Source organism: Hypanus sabinus, chromosome 27 (genome assembly GCF_030144855.1).
Source record: "Hypanus sabinus isolate sHypSab1 chromosome 27, sHypSab1.hap1, whole genome shotgun sequence".
NCBI lineage: Eukaryota > Metazoa > Chordata > Chondrichthyes > Myliobatiformes > Dasyatidae > Hypanus > Hypanus sabinus.
Genome location: NC_082732.1, coordinates 43,297,957 through 43,323,346, shown reverse-complemented (window position 1 = coordinate 43,323,346; position 25,390 = coordinate 43,297,957). Strand labels below are relative to the sequence as shown.

Below are 25,390 nucleotides of genomic sequence, written 5' to 3'. Positions count from 1 at the left end.
TCTTTAAATGTGAAATACCCTTGGAGAGTAAGACCATATATTTTGGATATATACCTCAAGAATGATTGAAAAGAGATAAATATTTAATGAATATACTGTTGGTGGCTGGTAAAAAGACTCTTACTAGGAAATGGTTATCACAGGAGAACTTTAAATGCATGGATGGAAATTACAATGGACATTTACAAAATGGAGAGATAACAGCATCTGTTAATCATAAGCTAGAACAAATTGATTCATACTGGGAATAATGGTTTAACTACATAATGCCTCATAGGCCTGATTTTATTCTCACAAATCAATGAATCTGTTGTAAAAAAAGATCACTCCCTACTTGTACATATTTCTTTCCTTTTGCTTGTTTTTTCTTTCCACTCTTTTCTATAAGTGTATACCCCAAATAAATACTTTGTGGAGATTTGTGATATATATGATTATAAGATATATATGTACAATGTCTGAAATACATCTTATGGAAATGTTTGTTTGATGATGAACTTCAATAAAAAAAATTACAAAAAAAAGTGTGGAGGAACAAAGGGATCATGGGGTCCAAGTCCATAGGTCCCCCCAAGATGGCGTGGAATCTTGAGGTTTGATAGAATTGCTAAAAGCCATATGGTGTGTTGGCCTTCATTAATTGGAGCATTGAGTTCAAGAGGTAATGTTTTAGCTCTATAAAGCCCTGCTTAGACCACACTTGGAACATTGTGTTCAGCTCTGGTTGCCTCATTATAAGAAGGATGTGGAAGCTTTAAAAAGGGTGCAGAGGAGATTTATCAGGATGCTGCCTGGAATAGAGAGGGTGCAGAAGAGATTTACCAGGATGCTGCCTGGATTAGAGAGGGTGCAGAGGAGATTCACCGGGACGCTGCCTGGATTAGAGAGTGTGCAGAGGAGATTCACCGGGACGCTGCCTGGATTAGAGAGTGTGCAGAGGAGATTCACCGGGACGCTGCCTGGATTAGAGAGGGTGCAGAGGAGATTTATCAGGATGCTGCCTGGATTAGAGAGGGTGCAGAGGAGATTGACCAGGATGCTGCCTGGATTAGAGAGGGTGCAGAGGAGATTCACCAGGATGCTATCTGGATTAGAGAGGGTGCAGAGGAGATTCACCAGGATGCTGCCTGGATTAGAGAGGGTGCAGAGGAGATTTACCAGAATGCTGCCTGGATTAGAGAGGGTGCAGAGGAGATTTATCAGGATGCTGCCTGGAATAGAGAGGGTGCAGAGGAGATTCTCCAGGATGCTGCCTGGATTAGAGAGGGTGCAGAGTAGATTCACCAGGATGCTGCCTGGATTAGAGAGGGTGCAGAGGAGATTCACCAGGATGCTATCTGGATTAGAGAGGGTGCAGAGGAGATTCACCAGGATGCTGCCTGGATTAGAGAGGGTGCAGAGGAGATTTACCAGAATGCTGCCTGGATTAGAGAGGGTGCAGAGGAGATTTATCAGGATGCTGCCTGGAATAGAGAGGGTGCAGAGGAGATTCTCCAGGATGCTGCCTGGATTAGAGAGGGTGCAGAGTAGATTCACCAGGATGCTGCCTGGATTAGAGAGAGTGCAGAGGAGATTCACCAGGACGCTGCCTGGATTAGAGAGGGTGCAGAGGAGATTCACCGGGACGCTGCCTGGATTAGAGAGTGTGCAGAGGAGATTCACCAGGACGCTGCCTGGATTAGAGAGTGTGCAGAGGAGATTCACCGGGACGCTGCCTGGATTAGAGAGTGTGCAGAGGAGACTCACCAGGATGCTGCCTGGATTAGAGAGGGTGCAGAGGAGATTCACCAGGATGCTGCCTGGATTAGAGAGGGTGCAGAGGAGATTCACTGGGATGCTGCCTGGATTAGCGAGGGTGCAGAGGAGATTCACCAGGATGCTGCCTGGATTAGAGAGTGTGAGGACAGGCTGAGCAAGCTGGGGCTTTTCTCTTTAAAGCGAAAGAGGATGAGAGGTGACTTGATGGTGTTGTACAAGATGATAAGAGGCAGAGATCAAGTGGATAGTCAGAGACTTTTTTTCCAGGGTGGAAATGGCTAAATGATTTTAAGGAGATTGGTGAAAACTATAGGTGAGTCAAAGAATTAAGTGTTACAGAGCGGTGAGTGCATAGAATGTGCTGCCAGGGGTGGTGGTAAGGGTCATTTAAAAGACTCTTAGATAGACACATGGATGATAGAAAAATGGAGGGCTATGTGGGAGGGAAGGGTTAGATTAATCTTGGAGTAGATTAAAGATCAGCACACCATCACGGGCCGAATGGCCTGTACTTGCTCTACTGTTATGTGCTCTATGTTCTAGTCTAACCCAACACTTAATTTGTCCCATCTAGAGATAAAGGTTAGCTTTGTTAGTCACAAGTACATCGAAACATAGAATGAAATGCATCGTTTTGCGTCAACAAACAACAGAGTTCGGTGCTTTGCTGAGGACAACCCACTATTGTCGCCATGCTTCAAATGCCAACATAGAATGCCCACAGTTTACTGATCCTCACTCTAACCTCTTTGAAACATGGGAGGAACCTGGAGCACCCAGAGGAAATCCGCACGGTCAGAGGGAAAACATACAAATTCCTTACGGACAGCAGCTGGAATTGAACCCAGGTAGCTGGCGCAGTAATAGTGTTGTGCTAACTCCACTGTGCTACAATGCTGCTAAGCATTCCCTTCCCCACCTGCTAACCCCAACAGAGATGGGCCAATTAGTGCAGTTAGCAAATGCAACTGGAGTTTTGCCAATTATAAAGACTTCACACATTATAACAATGGTACTCAATTAAGCTCATTTGTAATTTGCAGTGTATTTTTTCCTTGAGTACACATTAAATGCCCTTCATTAAATGTTGCTTCAACGCACTCAAATGTCAAACACACGGCATTCAGAGTTTTACAGGATTAATATCTTACTCGCTAAATGCCAGAGACAATGGCTAAAATAGGAAACAATGTTCAGCATTGAGTTTGGAGACTTGCAAAACATTAGCGCAATGGATTCAAGCTCAGGCTTTATAGGGCATTGGTCAGACATGCTTGCAGTATTGGGCTCCTTGTCTAAGAAGGGCTGTGTGGGCATTGGAGAGGGTGCAGAGCAGGTTCACGAGAATGATTCCTGGAATGAAAAGGTTAACGTATGAGGAGTCCTGATGAAGGGCCTCAGCTGTTTACTCTTTTCCATAGACGCTGCCTGGCTTGCTGAATTCCTCCAGCATTTTGTGCATGTTGTTTGGATTTCCAGTATCTGCAGATTTTCTCGAGTATGAGGAATGTTTAATATCTCTGGGCTTGTATTCGCTGCAGTTCAGAAGAATGACGGGCGATTCTCATTGAAACCTATCGAATACTGAAAGGCCAAGTTAGAGTGGCTGTGATGAGAGTGGGGGAGTTTAGGACCTGAGGGCATAGCCTAAGAATAGAGATGAGGAGGAATTTCTATAGCCAGAGGGTCATAAATCTGTGGAATTCATTCCACAGAAGTCTGTGCAGGCCAGGTTATTGGGTATGGTTAAAGTGGAGGTTGATAGGTTCTTGATTAGTCAGGGTGTCAAAGGTTAAAGGGAGAAGGCAGGAGAATGGGATTGAGTGAGATAATAAATCAGCCATGATGGAATGGCGGAGCAGACTCAATGGGCTGAATGACCTAATTCAGCTCCTGTATCACATTGTCTTATGGTCATATGGATTCATGGAACTCACTTTTCTGGATTGCTGAAGTTATCTAAGCTTAGAGTTTTGTTGGAAGTTGCATTGACTGAAATGTTGTATTTGGGAATAGAACCATCAAATACTACTGCACTGAAGGAGTTGACGTTCCACAAAAAGTTTTAATAAGGCCACATTAATCAAGCCCACTCCCCATACAGCCCCCATGATTCCAGAGCTTCAAGTTCCTGGGTGTCAACATCTCTGGAGATCCATCCTGAGTCCAACATATTGATACACTTACAAATTGATGAAATTGCTCAGATGCACCATGGAGAGCACTTGGAATAGTTGCATCTCTGTCTGGTGCAGAGGGGCCACTGCACAGGGTGGGAAAAAGCTACAGAGGGCTGTAAACTCAGCCAGGTCCGTCATGGGCACTAGTCTCCCCAGCATCGAGGACATCTTCAAAAAGCAGTGCCTCAAAAAGCTGGCATCCATCTTTAAGGACCCTCACCACCCAGGACATGCCCCCTTCTCATTGCTACTGTCAAGGAGGAGGTACAGGAGCCTGAAGACACACACTCAATGATTTAGGAACAGTTTCTTCCATCAGATTTCTGAATGGACAATAAATCCATGAACACTATCTCACCATTTTAATCTTTTTTTTGCACTACTGACTAAATTTATATATATATTTCTTAATGTAGTTAACAGTATTACAATTTTTATTGTAATTTATACTAATAGCAATGTACTGCTGCCGCAAAACAATAATTTCATGACGTGTCAGTGATATTAAACCTGTTCTAATTCTAATGCACATTTTGAGTTGCAGGAAAATCATTTCTTCATTCATTTTTGCAGAGGTGTCGAGATGAAGGAAAATTACCGGGAAGTCCCCTGGAGATGGAGAGAGTCGTTCCGGGCTGCTCCCTCCCACAAGCTGCTGAGCACGTGCCCTTCGAAGAGGGTTTTTATTGAACTCTGACCCCGGGTCACTGGGGGTGAAAGATCTCTTGGAGTCACGCTGTCTGCCGATGCAATTGCTACTGAAAGCTCGTCTTCTGTGAGCGGTTTCTGTGTCGACACCTGGAAATACCGAATTTGACAGGATTTAACGTCAACCATCATTCCATAAATCTGCTGATTATTATTCTTGTTCCTGAGTTTAGCCTCCATTCACCAAATTGGCTTTATTTGCAACATATATTTTAAAACATACAGTGAAATGTGGTTTGCCTTCAGGGTTAGGGGAGACTAGAACTAGAGATTATAGGTTGAGGGTGAAAGGTGAAACATTTAAGGGGAATCTGAGAGGGAAATCCTTCACTCAGAAGCTGGTGTGAGTGTGGAACAAGCTGCCTGCAGAAGTGGTGGGGGTATGTGTTCAATTGTATCTTTTTGATAGGTTTTGGAAAAGCACAGGACGGATATGGATGGCTCTGGCCCAGGTGTGGCTTGATGGGATTAGGTAGGATTTCATTTTTTTAAAGCTGAACTTTATTTGTCACAGGTACATCAAAGTAGACAGCGAAACACATTGTTTGCATCAATGACCGACACAGTCCGAAGATGTGCCGGGGGCAGCCCACAAGTGTTGCCATGCTTCCGGTGCCAACACTTTCTATCTGTAACTTGTAAAACTTTGGAATGTGGGAGGAAACAAAAGCACCCAGAGGAAACCCACGCGGTCATGGGGCAAACGTACGAACTCCTCACAGACGGCGGTGGGAATTGAACTCTGATCAGTAATCAACGACACTGTAAAGCGTTACTATGCTACCGGGCCGTTCCTACTATCTAAACATCACGAAGGCCAACTCTGGTCAAGGTGAACTTCAGTATTTCATTGACTGCTGGTTCTGCTGGGTATTTGGGACTCTGTAACATTAAACTCTGCTCAAAGTTTCCCGACCCCAACCAGCTTACCTTCCTTCTCAGGGTCATCAATCATGGAGGTGGCTTCCCGGGCGGAATCTCGGCACCCTCTCCAGTTCTCGGCGTCCTCCTCCTGCGAGTGGTAAAAGACCGAGCTGCTGGACTGCTGAGACCAGGTCTGGCTGCACCTCCACTCATCGCTCTCAAACAAGACAAGAGACCAGCAGAACTGAGAGTCTGCTCCACTATTCAGTAAGATCAAAACCGTAAGAAATAGGAGCAGAATTGGGCCTTTGGCTAAACGAGTCTGTTCCGCCATTTCATCGTGGCTGACATTATCCCTCTCAACCCCATTCTCCTGCCTTCTCCCCGTCACCTTCAGCACCCTTACTAATCCAAAATCTATCAACCTCCGCTTGAAATATACCCAATAACTTGGCATCCACAGTCATCTGTGGCAATGAATTCTGCAGATTCATCACCCTCTTGCTACAGAAATTCCTCCTCATCTCTGTTCTAAATGAACTTCCCCCTCTTCTGAGGCTTTGCCCTCTGGTCCTAGATACCCTCCGCTATAGGAAATGTTCACGTTCACTTTATCTCGATGTTCAACAGGTTTCAATGAGATCTTCCCTTATTATTGTAAACTCCAGTGAGTACAGGCCCAGAGTCGTCAAAGCCTCCTCATATGTTAACTGTTTCATTCCTGGGATCATTCTCGTGAACCTCCTCTGGACCCGCTCCAATGCCAGCACATCTTTTCATAGACAAGGGGCCCAAAACTGCTGACAATAGTCCGAGTGGGGCCTGATCAATGCCTGATAAAGCCTCGGGGCGATGACCTTTGATCAGCAATCAAGGCTGTTTCATTCTTGGTATCGAACCTGCACTCAGTGGCGAGGATGCAGAGGCATTCATCAGGACCCTGCCTGGGCTACAGGTTTCAAGAGTATAGCTAGAGCAAGCTGGGGTGAAGAGGAGTGAAGAGTGAAGCTCTTTGGAGTGAAGAGGATGAAAGGTGGCTTGATAGAGGAATACAAGATAATAGGGACATAGATCGAGTGGACAACTGTGGCGGAGCTGGTTTTTTACAAGGGGTCACAGCTTTAAGGTTTTCAGAGGAAAGTACAGGGGATGTTGTAGCTTGTTTTTTACACTGGGAGTGACGGGTGTTTGGAATGCGCCAGTGGTGGTAGATACAAGTGCATTAGGGACGTTTAAGAGACTCTTAGGGAGGCACATTGATGACAGACATATAGAGGGCAGTGTGTGAGGGAAGGGATTGATCTTGGAGCAGATTAAAAGATCGGCAAAGGGCCGTAATGCTGTAATGTTCGATATTCTAGATTCTCTTAATCTTTACTGATCTACCAATTTCTTCCAGGATTTCACAGAAGTTGCATCATTAAGACACTCGCACGGAATTCATTCTGAAAGCAAACAGCTGTCACACAGGAGCTCAACACTAAGGAGATTTATGATAGAACTGTAGGCTTGATGTGGCAAAGAAGGCCATTCGACTAATCCAGTCTATGCCAGCTTCTTGTAAAGCAATCCAGTGGAGTCCTTTTGCTAGACACAAGAAGCTCTGTGCTTTCTTCCATCAATCACTGATCTACACAGCTGATTATGTACCCATGCACCATCAAGCTTCAGGCCATACTGGGCTAATATTAGATTTCTGTGACTGCACTGCATGTGCTATTGAAACTTTGTGTTATGCGCTGTGTGTGACTGTATGTATTGTGTGTGACTGTATGTATTGTGTGTGACTGTACATATTGTGTATGACTATGTATTGTGTGTGACTGTACATATTGTGTGTGACTGTATGTATTGTGTGTGACTGTACATATTGTGTATGACTGTACATATTGTGTGTGACTGTACGTATTGTGTGTGACTGTATGTATTGTGTGTGACTGTACATGCCGTGTATGACTGTACATATTGTGTGTGACTGTACGTATTGTGTGTGACTGTACATATTGTGTATGACTGTACATATTGTGTATGACTGTACGTATTGTGTGTGACTGTACATATTGTGTATGACTGTACGTATTGTGTGTGACTGTACGTATTGTGTGTGACTGTATGTATTGTGTGTGACTGTACATGCCGTGTATGACTGTACATATTGTGTGTGACTGTACGTATTGTGTGTGACTGTACATATTGTGTGTGACTGTACGTATTGTGTGTGACTGTACGTATTGTGTGTGACTGTATGTATTGTGTGTGACTGTACGTATTGTGTGTGACTGTACGTATTGTGTGTGACTGTACGTATTGTGTGTGACTGTATGTATTGTGTGTGACTGTATGTACTGTGTGTGACTATGTATTGTGTGTGACTGTACATATTGTGTGTGACTGTACGTATTGTGTGTGACTGTACGTACTGTGTGTGACTGTATGTACTGTGTGTGACTGTACATGCCGTGTATGTCTGTCAGTACTGTGTTCTGCTCTCTGGCCCTGGAGGTACACTGTCTTATTTAGCTGTATACATGAGTTGAATGACAATTAAGCTTGAACTTGAACTTATCACCATAGTTTGTGATTAATTCAATCTGATTAGTGCAAACCTATCACTTTAAGTGACCGGTGTGCAACAGAACAAATTGCAGGATTTCATACTTACTGACTTGGAGTTAGACTGATATCTTGAAGTGTCACACACAACGCAATATTCGATTAATCTGTCTCCGGGGAACAGAAAACTCGTCCCCATTGGAGATGGGAGAACCTCAGTTGTCACAGGAAAGAACCAATTAACAGTGATGTCACTGAGGAAGGGGGCCATAGCTTTCTTCAGGGATTTTACCATCTACAAAACAGAGAACAGAGCAATTAATCTGTCCATCACTGTCATTTAATTTATGTCTCTACTCCTGAAGATACATTGCTTCTGTACCATAACAATCAGCCGCTATATTTCATTAGGGGTTTGAGGAGACTTGGTATGTCCCCAAAGTCTCTCGCAAATTTCTGTGGATGTACCCTGGATTTCTATGAATATACCCTGGATTTCTGTGGATGTGCCCTGGATTTCTATGGATATACCCTGGATTTCTATGAATATACCCTGGATTTCTGTGAATATACCGTGGATTTCTGTGGATGTACCCTGGATTTCTATGGATGTACCCTGGATTTCTATGAATATACCCTGGATTTCTGTGAATATACCCTGGATTTCTGTGGATGTGCCCTGGATTTCTATGGATATACCGTGGATTTCTGTGGATGTGCCCTGGATTTCTGTGGATGTGCCCTGGATTTCTGTGGATGTACCCTAGATTTCTGTGGATGTACCCTGGATTTCTGTGGATGTACCCTGGATTTCTGTGGATGTACCGTAGATTTCTGTGGATGTGCCCTGGATTTCTGTGGATGTACCCTGGATTTCTGTGGATGTGCCCTGGATTTCTGTGGATGTACCCTGGATTTCTATGGATGTACCCTGGATTTCTGTGGATGTACCGTAGATTTCTGTGGATGTACCCTGGATTTCTGTGGATGTACCGTAGATTTCTGTGGATGTGCCCTGGATTTCTGTGGATGTGCCCTGGATTTCTGTGGATGTACCGTAGATTTCTGTGGATGTGCCCTGGATTTCTGTGGATGTACCCTGGATTTCTGTGGATGTACCCTGGATTTCTATGGATGTACCTGGATTTCTGTGGATGTACCCTGGATTTCTGTGGATGTACCCTGGATTTCTATGGATGTACCTGGATTTCTGTGGATGTACCCTGGATTTCTATGGATGTACCTGGATTTCTGTGGATGTACCCTGGATTTCTATGGATGTACCTGGATTTCTGTGGATGTACCCTGGATTTCTGTGGACATACCCTGGATTTCTGTGGACGTACCCTGGATTTCTGTGGATATACCGTAGATTTCTGTGGACGTACCCTGGATTTCTGTGGATGTACCCTGGATTTCTGTGGATATACCGTAGATTTCTGTGGACGTACCCTGGATTTCTGTGGATGTACCCTGGATTTCTATGGATGTACCCTGGATTTCTGTGGATTACCCTGGATTTCTATGGATGTACCCTGGATTTCTATGGATGTACCCTGGATTTCTGTGGATGTGCCCTGGATTTCTGTGGATGTACCCTGGATTTCTATGGATGTACCTGGATTTCTGTGGATGTACCCTGGATTTCTGTGGATGTACCTGGATTTCTGTGGATGTACCCTGGATTTCTGTGGATGTACCCTGGATTTCTATGGATGTACCCTGGATTTCTATGGATGTACCTGGATTTCTGTGGATGTACCCTGGATTTCTGTGGATGTACCCTGGATTTCTATGGATGTACCTGGATTTCTGTGGACGTACCCTGGATTTCTGTGGATGTACCCTGGATTTCTATGGATGTACCCTGGATTTCTGTGGATGTGCCCTGGATTTCTGTGGATGTACCCTGGATTTCTGTGGATGTACCCTGGATTTCTGTGGATGTACCGTGGATTTCTGTGGATGTACCCTGGATTTCTGTGGATGTACCCTGGATTTCTGTGGATGTACCGTGGATTTCTGTGGATGTGCCCTGGATTTCTATGGATGTACCCTGGATTTCTGTGGATGTACCCTGGATTTCTGTGGATGTGCCCTGGATTTCTATGGATGTACCGTGGAGAGCGTTCTCATTGGTTGCACCCCCAACTGAATGGAGTTTTTCAAAGACCTGACAAATTAGTTTCTCAATGTTATTTATATATTTAGTTATATATTTATTTATTTATTTATTTACTTTTTAAAAATTATTTATTTACTTTTTATCCTCAGGTAAAAGCTGAGGGACGGGCACAGCCGAGCACATTCATTTGTCAAATGCTAGGAACAGTCAGACTATTCCAGTGGTGTTTAGTATTGTGGCTTTCTGAAGGTTTACATAGATATTGCTGTGTAGCCGTAATTGTTTAATGCTATTGTGTGGTGAGTTTGAGATGATACCAGCTGTAGGTATAGCTACTGGGACATTGTATACCCTGTTCATGTTCCATTGTCTTACAATTTTCCCTTTTAATTCAGCAATTTTCTGGTGTTTTATTGATTTCTGTATGTTTTGTGTGTTTGGAATAACTATCAACTAAATAAGTTGTTGTTCTTCTTTGTGTTTTTTTAGCATGTCGCTCCAGACAGTCAGCCATTCTTGTCTGGCATGAGGTGTCAGGACGAGGGGTCCGATTAACCGGGTCACAGCATAAACATTCCTGACTTGACCTTTCTTTTTACGAGGCCGAGTGGCTGGCTCGACGCTCAACCCGGCACGAATGGAGAGCGTGCTCGGGGGTGGCCCGAGTTGGATTCGAACTTGGGAGCCTTCGCTCCAGAGTCCGGTGCTGATGCCATTGTGCCACCAGCCGGACTCTCCTTCGTTTATCCTGTATTATTATATCCAGATGGTTATTATGGATTGTCCTACCTGTAATAATGCATCAGCTAGAATGTAGTTTGTAGGTCTCCGATCCTAAAACTGGATGCCTTGCATTTATAGTAAGATATGGTGTCTTTTACGAGTTTGTATTTTAAAGCAAGATTTTGGTGAATGGTGTTTGCTGCTTGATTGTAAGAAATCAGATTGAGTTAAACTGCTGCAGGATCTCGTAATCTGTTGGATTATTTCTGGTTATTATTATTTAGTTATTTTGTATTTGCAGTTTGTCTTTTTTGCATATTGGTTGTTTGTCCATTTTTGTGCATAATTTTGATTAATTCTATTGTGTTTCTGCATATTTACTGTGAATGCCTGCAAGAAGATGAATCTCAGGGTTGTATATCGTGACAGTTACATACTTTGATAATAAACTTCCTTTGAACTTTGAACCTTGGCATGGAGACACCAAAGCACAGGATCGGGAAAAAGCTGTAGAGGGTTGTAAACGCAGCCATCTCTATCAACCTTCCCCACCATTGAGGAAGTCCTCCAAAGGCAATGCCTCAGGAAGGTAGCATCCATCATTAAGGACCCACATGACCCAGGACATGCCCTCTTCTCATTACTACCATCATGGATGGGGCGTAGAAGCTTGTAGACATACACTCAACATTTTAGAAACAGCTTCTACACCTCCTCTATCAAACTTCAGAAACGTCCATGAACCCTAGAAACCTATTTCCTCATTTTTGTACTACTTATTTTTCATGATCTTAATTGTAAGTCATAGTAACTTTCCTATGTGTTATACTGTACTACTGCTGCAAAACAACAAATTTAATGACGTATGTCAGAGGCAATAACCTTGATTCTGAATCTAATCCCATTCATGTGGCCTGTAGACTAACCAAGCGGTTCCAGTCAGAACAGTTAATGCAACAGGACCTCAGGAATGAATTAATAGAGCCTTGTGATTGTTTGTCAGTTTCTCCATTTCATTTATTTAATAATTACTCTGCTTGCTAGTCTTGAAAATTGAAATTATTTTGGAGATACAGCACAGGAACAGGCCCTTCTAGCCCAATGAGCCTGCACTGCCCTACAACCCTTTTGTCTTCAGGACGTGGGAGGAGACCAGAGCACCCACTGCACACCGACGTGGTGATGGGGAGCACGTGCAGGCTCTGTACAGACAGCAGCAGCGACTGAACCTGGGTCACCGGTCTGAAATAGTGTTATGCTATTGTGACTGTGACGAGAGGCCTAGGGAAGGAGTATGTGAGACTAGAATCGAGAGAGAATACGAGACTGAAACGAGGACAGGGTGCTAGCTAAGAATCCAGAGTTGAGCTGAAGATTCAGCACCGAACCTCAGTTCAGGGTGCTCTTTAAGAGTTAAAATCCTGGCATCATAGGTACATTGAAACGTACAGTGAAATGTGTTATTTGCATCAACGGCTAACACAGTCCAACAATGTGCTGGGGGCAGCCCGCAAGGGTCAACATGCTTCCAGTGCCTACATGGCAAGCACACAACACACTAACCCAAATCCATTCATAGATCATAACACACAGGACCAAAATTAGGCCGTTTGGACCATTAAATCTAATCCACTATTATCAGGGCTTATCCCACTCAACCCCATTCTCCTGGCCTCTCCCTGTAACCTTTGATGCCCTTACTAATGAAGAACCTATCAGCCTCTGCTTTACCACATATCTGGAATGTGGGTGGAAACCAGGGCACCTGGAGTTAACACATGAGTTCAGGGGGAGAACATTTACTGAAATGGAATGTTTACTAAAATTCCAAATTTTAGTTTAATCCATGTGACTCTTCAGATGAAGGTTACTCATTTCACTTCCCCACATTTAATCAGACTGAGCTCTGCACAACACCTGCTCTGGTACCTTTGGCTGCAATCTTTCCCCTTCATCCAGAAACTCCGCCACACCTTTCGAAGCAGAGGCAAGTCCCAGGACAAGTCTTCGGGAGGCATTCTGTCCAATACCAAAACTATAGCACCTGAGGAGAGTAAAGATTCCAGATCTGAGATTCCGATTCGAGATACTTTATGTCATTCTTCAGTACACAATTGTAAAGGAGCGAAAAAGTTGTTACTTCAGATCCAATGCAGCATGAAAAACACAATAAATATAAATATAAAAACAATCCAATAAAATACAAGGCACAACTGTTTGAGTGTGGCCATATTTACATAAGATTAGCTTATAGACACAGACCGATTGTAGATAAAGGGACGGGAGGTGCAGGAGTTTCTGAACATTGGGTCACCCTGACAGGAGATGATAAAGTGACAATGTGACTCCTGACAAGAGACACTCCTCTAGGTGGCAGGGCCAATGGGAACACGGCAGGACAGTGACTGTGTCAGTGTAGGGATGAGGGGTGGAGTGTCAGTGTAGAGTGACAGTGAATCGAGGGATGGAGGGGGTGGTGAGGGACTGTGGAGAGGAGTGTGTCAGTGTAGGGATGAGGTGTGGAGTGTCTGTGTAGAGTGACAGTGAATCGAGGGATGGAGGGGGTGGTGAGGGACTGTGGAGAGGAGTGTGTCAGTGTAGGGATGAGGGGTGGAGTGTCAGTGTAGAGTGACAGTGAATGGGGATTGAAGGGGTGGTGAGGGACTGTGGAGAGGAGTGTTTCAGTGTAGGGATGAGGTGTGGAGTGTCAGTGTAGAGTGACATTGAATGGGGATTGAAGGGGGTGCTGAGGGACTGTGGAGAGGAGTGTGTCAGTGTAGGGATGAGGTGTGGAGTGTCTGTGTAGAGTGACAGTGAATCGAGGGATGGAAGGGGTGGTGAGGGACTGTGGAGAGGAGTGTGTCAGTGTAGGGATGAGGTGTGGAGTGTCTGTGTAGAGTGACAGTGAATCGAGGGTGAAGGGGTGGTGAGGGACTGTGGAGAGGAGTGTGTCATTGTAGGGATGAGGTGTGGAGTGTCAGTGTAGAGTGACAGTGAATCGAGGGATGGAAGGGGTGGTGAGGGACTGTGGAGAGGAGTGTGTCAGCGTAGGGATGAGGGATGGAGTGTCAGTGTAGAGTGACAGTGAATGGGGATTGAAGGGGTGGTGAGGGACTGTGGAGAGGAGTGTGTCAGTGTAGGGATGAGGTGTGGAGTGTCTGTGTAGAGTGACAGTGAATCGAGGGTGAAGGGGTGGTGAGGGACTGTGGAGAGGAGTGTGTCAGTGTAGGGATGAGGGATGGAGTGTCAGTGAATCGAGGGTGAAGGGGTGGTGAGGGACTGTGGAGAGGAGTGTGTCATTGTAGGGATGAGGTGTGGAGTGTCAGTGTAGAGTGACAGTGAATCGAGGGATGGAAGGGGTGGTGAGGGACTGTGGAGAGGAGTGTGTCAGTGTAGGGATGAGGGATGGAGTGTCAGTGAATCGAGGGTGAAGGGGTGGTGAGGGACTGTGGAGAGGAGTGTGTCATTGTAGGGATGAGGTGTGGAGTGTCAGTGTAGAGTGACAGTGAATCGAGGGATGGAAGGGGTGGTGAGGGACTGTGGAGAGGAGTGTGTCAGCGTAGGGATGAGGGATGGAGTGTCAGTGTAGAGTGACAGTGAATGGGGATTGAAGGGGTGGTGAGGGACTGTGGAGAGGAGTGTGTCAGTGTAGGGATGAGGTGTGGAGTGTCTGTGTAGAGTGACAGTGAATCGAGGGTGAAGGGGTGGTGAGGGACTGTGGAGAGGAGTGTGTCAGTGTAGGGATGAGGGATGGAGTGTCAGTGAATCGAGGGTGAAGGGGTGGTGAGGGACTGTGGAGAGGAGTGTGTCATTGTAGGGATGAGGTGTGGAGTGTCAGTGTAGAGTGACAGTGAATCGAGGGATGGAAGGGGTGGTGAGGGACTGTGGAGAGGAGTGTGTCAGTGTAGGGATGAGGGATGGAGTGTCAGTGTAGAGTGACAGTGAATGGGGATTGAAGGGGTGGTGAGGGACTGTGGAGAGGAGTGTGTCAGTGTAGGGATGAGGTGTGGAGTGTCTGTGTAGAGTGACAGTGAATCGAGGGTGAAGGGGTGGTGAGGGACTGTGGAGAGGAGTGTGTCATTGTAGGGATGAGGGATGGAGTGTCAGTGTAGAGTGACAGTGAATGGGGATTGAAGGGGTGGTGAGGGACTGTGGAGAGGAGTGTGTCAGTGTAGGGATGAGGTGTGGAGTGTCAGTGAATCGAGGGTGAAGGGGTGGTGAGGGACTGTGGAGAGGAGTGTGTCAGTGTAGGGATGAGGTGTGGAGTGTCAGTGAATCGAGGGATGGAGGGAGTGGTGAGGGACTGTGGAAAGGAGTGTGTCATTGTAGGGATGAGGTGTGGAGTGTCAGTGAATCGAGGGATGGAGGGAGTGGTGAGGGACTGTGGAGAGGAGTGTGTCAGTGTAGGGATGAGGTGTGGAGTGTCAGTGAATCGAGGGATGGAGGGAGTGGTGAGGGACTGTGGAGAGGAGTGTGTCAGTGTAGGGATGAGGTGTGGAGTGACAGTGAATGGGGGATGAAGGGGTTGGTGAGGGACTGTGGAGAGGAGTGTGTCATTGTAAGGATGAGGTGTGGAGTGTCAGTGTAGAGTGACAGTGAATCGAGGGATGGAAGGGGTGGTGAGGGACTGTGGAGAGGAGTGTGTCATTGTAGGGATGAGGTGTGGAGTGTCAGTGTAGAGTGACAGTGAATCGAGGAATGGAGGGAGTGGTGAGGACTGAGTCCATGCGGGTATGAGGTGTGGAGGTCAGTGTAATGTGACAGTGAACAGGACAGTGCACTGACATGTTCTGCCCTAATTTTGGGTGGGAATGTGGCGGAGTCTGAAATGGGGTTTGTATTGGATTGGTGTACATGGGTGCTTGATGGCCAGTATGATATGATGGGCTGAAGAGCCTGTGTCCATGCTGCCTCACTTTAGTCAACTATCAGAGAAGAATCTGGAGCGATTCACCATTCACAGCACCACCACTGTGGAGATGCGTCATTGCCAGTGGAGGGGTTTGGAACATCTGGAGGTCATAGCTGGTGGTAGCAAAATGCAGGTAGTTTTTCATCTTCCCTTGGCACGATGAGGAAGTTCACCCAGACACCATCTCCACTCAGGACTACTGTGTGGTCTGCCAGGAGATGTGAATGGTGTCCTGACTGCCCCATTCTGGGTATCCCCGAGCCACTGAAAGAGACAAGGCAGCCATTTTGTCAGCTGACTGCAGCACCACCATAGCGTTTAGTGCAGGGGTCGGCAACCCGCGGCTCCGGAGCCGCATGCAGCTCTTTCATCTCTGTGCTGCGGCTCCCTGTGGCTTTGGAAAATAAATGATGAGTATTTAATTATAATGTATTTTATGTTAGTTTGTTAGTTTTTGAAATGTAATTCTAAATTTGAAGATTATGGTGATCTTGTACAATCTAAATAAAACGTGTTTTTTGTCGCTATTAATATACGTCACCACTGCCAATGTCTGACACCCGCCAGTGCGCGATTTCTTTAATTTTTCGATCCAAGGTAGGCTAACTATGGAGAATTCTAAAAAAAAAGAAAAGTGACTGAAGAAAACAGAACGTTTAATGATACGTGGACAGATTCATTTGCTTTCACTGTTGACGAGACTGGTTTACCGGTATGCTTAATATGCAATGAGAAACTAGCAAACAACAAAAAGTTAAATGTCGCAAGATATTTCCAGAATAAACACGCAGCCTTTGCTCAAAAATATCCGGTTGGAGATGAGAGAGAAAAAGCCGTTTCAGAACTGATGCGGAAGGTTGATCTGAGCAAAAATCATTTCAAGAAGTGGACGAAGTCTGGAAAATCAACGACATATGCTAGTTTTGTTGCCGCTCAGGAAATAGTCAGGCACGGGAAGCAGTTTACAGATTGTGAATATATAAAAGAATCTTTCATTAAGATTTCAGAACATCTATTCACGGACTTTAAAAACAAGAGTGAAATTGTGCAGAAAATCAGGGATATGCCCCTCTCTGCAAAGACTGTCAAAGACAGAACCATAAAAATGGCAGAAGACATCACAAGACAGCAAATTAAAGACATCAATTCAGCTGTGGCCTACTCGATTGCCTGTGACGAGTCTAAAGACAAAGGTGGTATTGAACAAATAGTGCTGTTCTGCCAGTATGTAAACTCTGCCGGGCCACAGGAAGAAATGATTGAGTTAATACCTCTAAAAGACCAAACACGGGGGGAGGACATCTGTGAGGCTGTCTTGAATTGTTTAAGAGCCAAAGGAATAAAGACCACCCACCTGGTGTCAGTTGCTACTGATGGGGCACCAAGTATGACAGGAGCGCACAAGGGATTTGTGGCTTTACTGCAGAAGTCGCTGGACAGAAAGCTGCTGACTTTTCACTGCATCTTGCACCAAGAGGCACTGTGCGCTCAAACATTTCCTCCGGAATGCACAGAAGTAATGGATGTTGTCATTCAGATTGTCAATAAAATAATGGCAAAAAGTTTAAATCACCGTCAATTCCGTTTGTTACTGGATGAGCTGGAAAGCGCATAGTCTGATCTCCTGCTGCACAGCAAAGTCCGGTGGCTGTCCAGTGGGAAGGTACTGAAACACTTTGTCGCGTGTCTGGAAGAAGTGAAAACTTTCCTGGGCAGCTAAGGGCTCACCTTTCCTGAGCTGGAACAGCCAGGGTGGCTGGAAAAGCTACACTTCATGGTAGACATGACAGCGCACCTGAACATGCTGAACACAGCTCTTCAGGGGAAAGGACGCACAGCCATTAACCAAGTATGATAAATATTTTAATTGCCTATTATTTTACGTATATTCATATTTTTCATTGTTCAGTGAAATAGTCCTTTTATTTTTCAGGTTGACAGCTGGCTGACGTTATTTTTGGTTTGCTGCTGGCAGACAATTTAAGTTTGGCGTTTTTCATAAATAGAAGGACTCAAATAGACATTGAGTATTTTACTTAAAAGTAACCTTCAACCCAACGTCTTTTTTTTCGGAGTTCAACAGGTTTTTGTTGCATGCAGAAATGTAATTTCGTTTTCTCTGCAGGAGTTCATCGATTTCATAAATGCAACACATTATAGTTTGTTTATACATAGCATAAAGGCAAAAAAATGTTGTATGCAGTGTTATTTAATTTTTCATTTTAAATGTCAAACGGGTTTTGTGGCTCCCAGTGTTTTCTTTTCTGTGGGAAATGGGTCCAAATGGCTCTTTCAGTGGCAAAGGTTGCCGACCCCCGGTTTAGCGTGATACTAATACAGCTCAGCGCGTGGAGTTCAGAGTTCAATCCCAATGAGTCTCTGTCTCTCCTCCCCGTGGAACGTGTTGGTTTTCAAGGACATACCAGTTCACTTAATTGGTCATTGTAAATTGTCCTGTGATTAGGCAGGGGTTAAATCGGTGGGTTGCTGGATGATGCTGGAAGGGTCTGTTCTGCACTGTATCTCTGATTAAATAAAAATAATACCCAAGGTTGTATTTTAATTGAAACTGGCTGATCGGATGAAAATTAAAGCCCGGTCAAAAACAGAACGTTTGACCCTGGTGCAGGCTTAAATGAACATTTATATTCTTGTACTTTGTATGAAAACCATAAGACATAGGAGCAAAATTAGGCCATTCAGCTCATCAATTCTGCTCTGCCATTCCATCATTGCTGATTTATTATCCCTCTCAACCCCATTCTCCTGTAACCTTTGACACCCTGACTCATCATGAAACTCAAGAAACTGTCAACCTCCACTTAAATATCCCCAATAACCCAACAAAGAATTCCACAGATTCACCAGACTTGGGCTAAAGAAACTCCTCCTCATCTCTGTTCTAAATGGATGTCCCTCTATTCTGAGGCTGTGCCCTCTGGTCCTAGACTCCCCCACTATTGGAAACATCCTCTCCACATCCACACACTATCTAGGCTTTTTGAAAACTCATCAGGACAAAGTCACGGAGAAGTTCAGGATGATAGGGGAAATTAATAACGGACTATAAAGCTATCAGATCAATGACTGAAGGAACAAGGTTTTTGTAATGGTGGCACCTCATTTGGTATATATTGATAAATGTCATGACTTCTAGAACATCGAACAGTACACACAGCACAGTAATGCCCTTCAGCACAGGATATTGTGCTGACCATATAACCTACTCCAATATCAATCTAACCCTTCCCCCCTACATAACCCTCCACATTTCTATCATCCATGTACCCATCTAAGAGTTTCTTAAATCTCCCTAATGTATCTGTGTTAACACCCACTGCTGGCAGTCCAAGCACTCACCACGCTCTGTAAAACATCGACCTCTCGCTCCCTATGCTTCCCTCCAATCACCTTAAATTAACGTACACCTCCTCGGATTAGCCATTTCCACCTGGAAGAAAAGTCTCTCAGTCTATGCCTTTTATCATCTTGTACATCGCTATCAAGTCTCTCCTTATCCTCCTTTGCGTTCCAAAGGGAAAATCCCCAGCTTGCTCTATCTATCCACATAACACGTGCCCCCTAATCCAGGCAGCATCGTGGTAAGTCTCCTCTGCACCCTCTCAAAATCTTCCGCATCCTTCTGTAATGGGGCATCCAGAACGGAACACAGTATACTAATTGTAATCCACGCGAGTTTTTTAGAGCTGCAACATTACCTCACAGCTCTTAAAATTAATCCCTCGATGAAAAAAGGTCAACACCCCTTACACCTTTTTAATAACCTTATCAATTTGCTCAACAGCTTTGAGGATTCTATGGACATGAACCTCAAGATCTGTCTGTTCCTCCACACTGTTAAGAATCATTGTTTCATGTAGCACCATGGTCCTGAAAAACATTGTCTTGTTTTTACTGTGTACTGTACCAGCAGTTATGGTTGAAATGACAATAAAAGTGACTTGACTTGTCTTGACTTGGAATTCTGCCATTAACTCTGTATTTGATCTTTAAATTCAACCGTCCAAAGTGAATCACTTCATTCCTTTCCAGACTGAACTCCATCTGCCACTTCTCAGCCCAGCTCTGCACCCTATGACAAACTTGTACACTAATTCTTGACTGGAAAACATTTAATCTGGAAGGTGACAGGGAGGAAACAGGAATGGCCTCAGGGAATTGGAAACTACATTAATTCATGGAAGTAAACAGCATGGAAGCAGGTCCTTTGGCTGAACTCATCCATTCTGACAGGTACCTGCCTGAGCTCATCCCTTTCACCTGGGTTTGGATCATATCCTTCTGAACCTTTCCTTTCCTACCCAAGTATCTAAGTGCTTTTTATACACTATAATGTTATCTGCCTCTCCCACTTACTCATCAGCTTGTCCCACAGACCCTCATGTCACTTTTAAATCTTCAAAGCTAAACCATTTTAAACCTACTTCCCTTAATTCTGCACTCCCATAATATAGAGAAAAGACTTTTGCTTTATCTACACTCCTCATAAGTTTATAAACATCCGTCATCTCACCCTTTAGCCATCTACACATTCAAAGCAAAACCCAGCCCATCCTTCCCTTCTCCTATGATCTACTCCCCTCTCTTACCAGAATCCTTCTTCTAAACTCCCTACCCTTTCCACCCATCATCTCCCAGCTTCTTCATTCAAACCCCTCCCCACCTACCAATCTCCCCCCTCACCTATCACCTGCCAGCTTGTACTCCTTCCCCATCCCCTTTTTCTGGCTTCTTCCCCCTTCCTTACCAGCACAAAAAGTCGATTAAATGATCATCCCACTCCATAGTTGCTGACTGACTTGAAGAGTATTTTGTGTGTGTTGCTCTGGATTTCCAGCATCTAAATCTCTCCTTATAACTGAAGCCATGTCCTCGTGCTAACTTATAAGAGAAAGGCCCATTATGAACAAAATTTTATTAAAATTAAGATAAAAGTTTGAAAGACAAATTTTCAGAAAAAAAGAATATTATCTCCTTATTGACATCCCATATAACTGGACTGAAAAATATCACACAATGGTAAATTCAACAGAATTTTCTTAAAGTTCTTTTCAGAGATACAGCACAGAACAGGCCCTTCTTGCCTAGGGAGCTGGGCCACCCAGCAACCCACTGATTTAACCCTAGTCTAATCACGGGACAACTTACAATGACCAATTAACCAGTGTGTCTTTGGACTGTCGGAGGAAACCGGAGCACCCAGAGGAAACACACGCACCCGCACAGCCCTTACAGATAGTGCCGTAAATGAACTCTGAACTCTGATGTCACAAGCTGTAATAGCGTCACGCTAACTGCTACATCGTGCCATGGACAGTCCCAAGCCTGGTTGCAAATGGAGGAGGGTCGTTCATGGGACCAACAATTACAGAAAAACCAACAGAAGCTCCAGAGAGCCCATCCATGGGGTGATGAGGTTTAACTAACTAACCGCTGCACCACTGTAGCGCCCAAGATACCAAATGAACAGGGTACATTGTTACTGCTGGGGATATTTTGAATTCAGGACCAAGATGCGCTCTCGTGGTACCTGCAGGTCTGCGCGTGGTTGCGGATAAGAGTGATTACTTTTCCCACGTTGCTAACGGAGCCGTCTGTCAGCAGGAACAGGAGGCGGGGGTGACCCCTGTGGACGGGTTGCCGGAAGATCCAGTTCAGTGGAGTCAGCAGGTTTGTGGAGCCCATGTCAGCCCTGACCTTCCTGATGTAGTCACAAGCTGCAGCCAGCGTCTCCTGCAGAGGATTACAGAGTCACAGCACTGTACAGCACAGAGGAACAGTTCAGATTAAATTTATTATCAAAGTACGTATAGGTCAGCACATGTCACCTCTTCCCACTGCCACCATTGGCTGGAAGGTACAGGAGCCTTAGATCCCACAGCTCAAGAATGTTTGATGTAATTTCCAGTACGCAAGCATAAAGAAGAATGAAATAATTGTTACTCCAGATCTGATTCAATGAAACAAACACAATAACATAAAGAACACTATAACAAAAAAAACCACAATAAATATAAATACATATGATAGCTTATATACATAGATTGATTTTATGTCCATAAAGTGATTCTGGGCACAGAAGTGTCTGTACATAAGGTGACTCTGATAGGAAATGATAAAGTAGTGGTGGTTGGGGGTGTGGAGGGGTGGGTTAGTGGGTGGAGGTGTTGATCATCCTTACTGCTCAGGGAAAGTAACTGTTTTTGAGTCTGGTGTTTCTGGTGTGGATGTTACGTAGCCTCCTCCCTGATGGGAGTGGGGCAAACAGTCCATGGGCAGGGTGGGTGGGATCCTTTGTGATGTTACTGGTCCTTTTCTGGCAAATTTCTGTAGCAGTGCCCTCGATGGCGGGTAGGCCGGTGCCAGAGTCGCACTGGGCAGTTTTGACTACCCAATGGAGAGCCTTCTTGTCTGCTGCAGTGGCGTTTCTTCTCAGTTATCTGGGCCAGTCTCATGTTTGCATCAAAGATTGTTTCCATAGCTATAAAGGAAAAGCAATATTAAGGCAAATTGTGTCTGCTGTTGGGCTCGAGCTGCGAGCTACGTGCGGTAGTAATGATCTTAATTGGACTCTGCGTTGGAGAAGATCTTTGATCTTGAGATGTGTGGGTGGATGTTAGTAGAAGCGATACTCTGCTTGCTTCCTGTGGACATGTCTTTGGTCCTGTGAGAATGTGAAAGCGAATATCATTAGCTTTCTGCTAGGCAGTTGTGAGGGAGAGCAAACATAAAAAGCGTGGAGTGTTGGGGGTGACATCTAAAGCAGATCAGCGGCAGATCAGAGAACGGCTGCCTTAGCTGTTGGGATCAATCACCATGTTATAACAGCACTGTCCACTATGGACAAATCACAGACAGAAATGAAATGAAACACAGACCCATATGGTGAAAACAACAATTATCTGATCTAGCCTTTGAGTCACACAGCACAGAAACAGGCTCTTTAGCCCACCTAGTTGATACTGACCAAGACGCCTCATTCAAACTAGCCCCGTTTTGCCAACTTTTGACCCATAACCTCTAAACCATTAGACTATGAGACTCTAAGATCTAGGAGCCGAACTAGGTCATCCAGATCATCGTCTGCTCCACTATTTCATCATGGCTGATTTATTATCCCTCTCAGCCCCATTCTCCTGGCTTCTCCCCATAACCTTTGACACCCTGATTAATCAAGAACCTGTTAACCACCACATTAAACATACCCAATAACCTGGCCTGCACAGCCACCTGTGGAAGAATTCCACAGATTCACCACCCTCTGGCTAAAGAAACTCCTCCTCATCTCTGTTCTAAAGTTATTCTGAAACTGCACCCTCTGGTCCAAGACTCCACCACTATAGGAAACACCCTCTCCACATGCACTCTACCTAGGCCTTTCAATATTCAATAGGTTTCATTCTTCTAAACTCCAGTGAGTACAGGCCCAGAGCCATATGTTAACCGTTTCTTTCCCGGAATTATTCTTGCAAAACCCCTCTGGACCCTCTCCAATGCCAGCACATTTTTTCTTAGATAAGGGGCCCAAGGCTGCTCACAATACTCCAGTCGGATGCATTTCATATCCATGCCCCTGTCCAACTGTCTTTTAAAATTTGTTATTGTATCGGCTTCAACCTCTTCCTCTGGCAGCTCATTTCACACAGACACTACCTTTGTGTAATAAAAGCTGTTCCTCTTGTTCCTTTTATACTTCTGCCCGTAAACCTTTGCTTCCTAGTTCTTGAATAAAAACACTGAGACTGTTAACTTAGTTTCCTTAGTAACAATGGAATTGCACACAAGTCTACAGGTGTGCAGTGGAGAGCACCCGATCGAACTGTGTCACAGCTCGGTACGGAAACTGCGCTGTGGTGGACAGGAAGGCTCTACAATGGGTAGTCAAAACTGCCCAAAGCATCACCGGCACCGGCCTACCCACCAACAAGAACACAGACACAGAAAGGTGCTGGAACAGGGCCAGTAACATCATGAAGGATCCCACCCACCCTGCTCATGGACTGTTTGTCCCACTCCCATCAGAGTTACTTTCCCCAAACAGTAAGGCTGATCAACACCTCCACTCACTAAACCACCCCTCCACATCTCCAAACACCACTACTTTATCATTTCCTGTCAGTTGCCTTATGTACAGACACTTCTATGTTGAGCACAAACACGAGGAAATCTGCAGATGCTGGAAATTCAAACAACAGACACAAAATGCTGGTGGAACGCAGCAGGCCAGGCAGCATCTATAGGAAGAAGTACAGATGACTTTTCAGGCCGAGGCCCTTTGTCAGGATTCGGGGTCTCGGCCCAAAACATCGACTGCACTTCTCCCTATAGATGCTGCCTGGCCTGCTGCATTCCACCAGCATTTTGTGTGTGTTACTTCTATGTTAAGAGTCACTTTATGGACATACAATCAATCTAAGTATAGAAACTATCTTATGTATTTATATTTATTGTGTTTTTTTATCATTGTGATTTATTTTTCTTATTGTGTTTTTTGTGCTGCATCGGATCCAGAGTAACAATTATTTTGTCTCCTTTACACCTCAGCACCGGGAATGCTATTAAGCAGTCCCGAATACATAAAAATCTGTTGTTTGCATGTCATCTGGACAGACCGTGCGATATATAAGTATATATATAAGGGTAAAATAGTGAAACGCACTGTTGTAGCTACAGAGAGAGTGCAGTGCAGCTAAACCAAGTGCAAAGGTCACACAGAGGTAGATTAGGAAATCAAGTGCTCATCACTAAGCGTTTGAGAAGTCCGTTCAAGAATCTGATAACAATGGGATCGCTGTCAGACCTGTTCCCCGACATCTCCCAACCTGCAAGTGCAGGCACCTCCCAGCTAATACGATTCACCTGCCGCTCATTCCAGATACATCACCTGCAGCCTATTTAATCCCAGTTCTCATCCACTGTCCTTGTTCACTCATCAAACCAGCCAGCTACTCTGAACTGTTACTCTCCTTGCCTAAAGTTTACCTTGTTGTCTGTTCTCTCTTGTTTTGTGGCCCTTTGTGGCTTGTTATTTTATTAAAGTTATCATTTACTGTTAAGTCATCTCTGCTGCTCTGCTTTTGGGTTAAGCCTCCTTGCTATGGTCCTGATTGAAAAGTGGCAGCCATTCAAGTTTTGGCATTCCAGTTCCCTGGAGTATGGTCAGCTGCCACTGTCCATTTAAAGCTCAGACTGACAATTATTGCCTGCCATAGTCCTTCATGGAAGGTCTGTACTTAAAGGCCTTGTCCTAAGCACTCAGTGCTCAAAAATATGAGTTCCATTTCCAATACTACTGCTTGTGATCTTGACTTTGGATTTTGTTTTGAGTTGTCTTGTTTCACCTGAGTCTGAGTTAGACATCTTTTGCCTAACAGGAGAGGAAAAAGAGAGTATGTCTGGGGAAAGAGGGGTCCTTGATTACATCGGTACTAGGAACCGCAGATGGGGTGGCTGGTTTTGCCGACATACTGAGCCATATCCACAACTCTGTCGCTTCTTACGATCTTGGGCAGAGCAGCTACCGTACCATCCAGCGGTGCATCAACG

General features: G+C 44.8%; 1 protein-coding gene across 1 annotated transcript in view; it reads right to left on the bottom strand.

Annotated features, from left to right (window-relative positions):
• The window catches only part of vwa5b1 (von Willebrand factor A domain containing 5B1), a 192,634-nt gene that overhangs the window by 73,164 nt on the left and 94,080 nt on the right, over window positions 1-25,390 (bottom strand). Inside the window, exons 10-14 of the mRNA XM_059952343.1 lie at window positions 21,375-21,577; window positions 12,841-12,955; window positions 8,173-8,358; window positions 5,577-5,727; window positions 4,537-4,736 (exon numbers count right to left, since the gene is read on the bottom strand). Coding sequence (XP_059808326.1) covers window positions 4,537-4,736; window positions 5,577-5,727; window positions 8,173-8,358; window positions 12,841-12,955; window positions 21,375-21,577 — 855 coding nt within the window. The remainder of the gene's footprint in view (window positions 1-4,536; window positions 4,737-5,576; window positions 5,728-8,172; window positions 8,359-12,840; window positions 12,956-21,374; window positions 21,578-25,390) is intronic.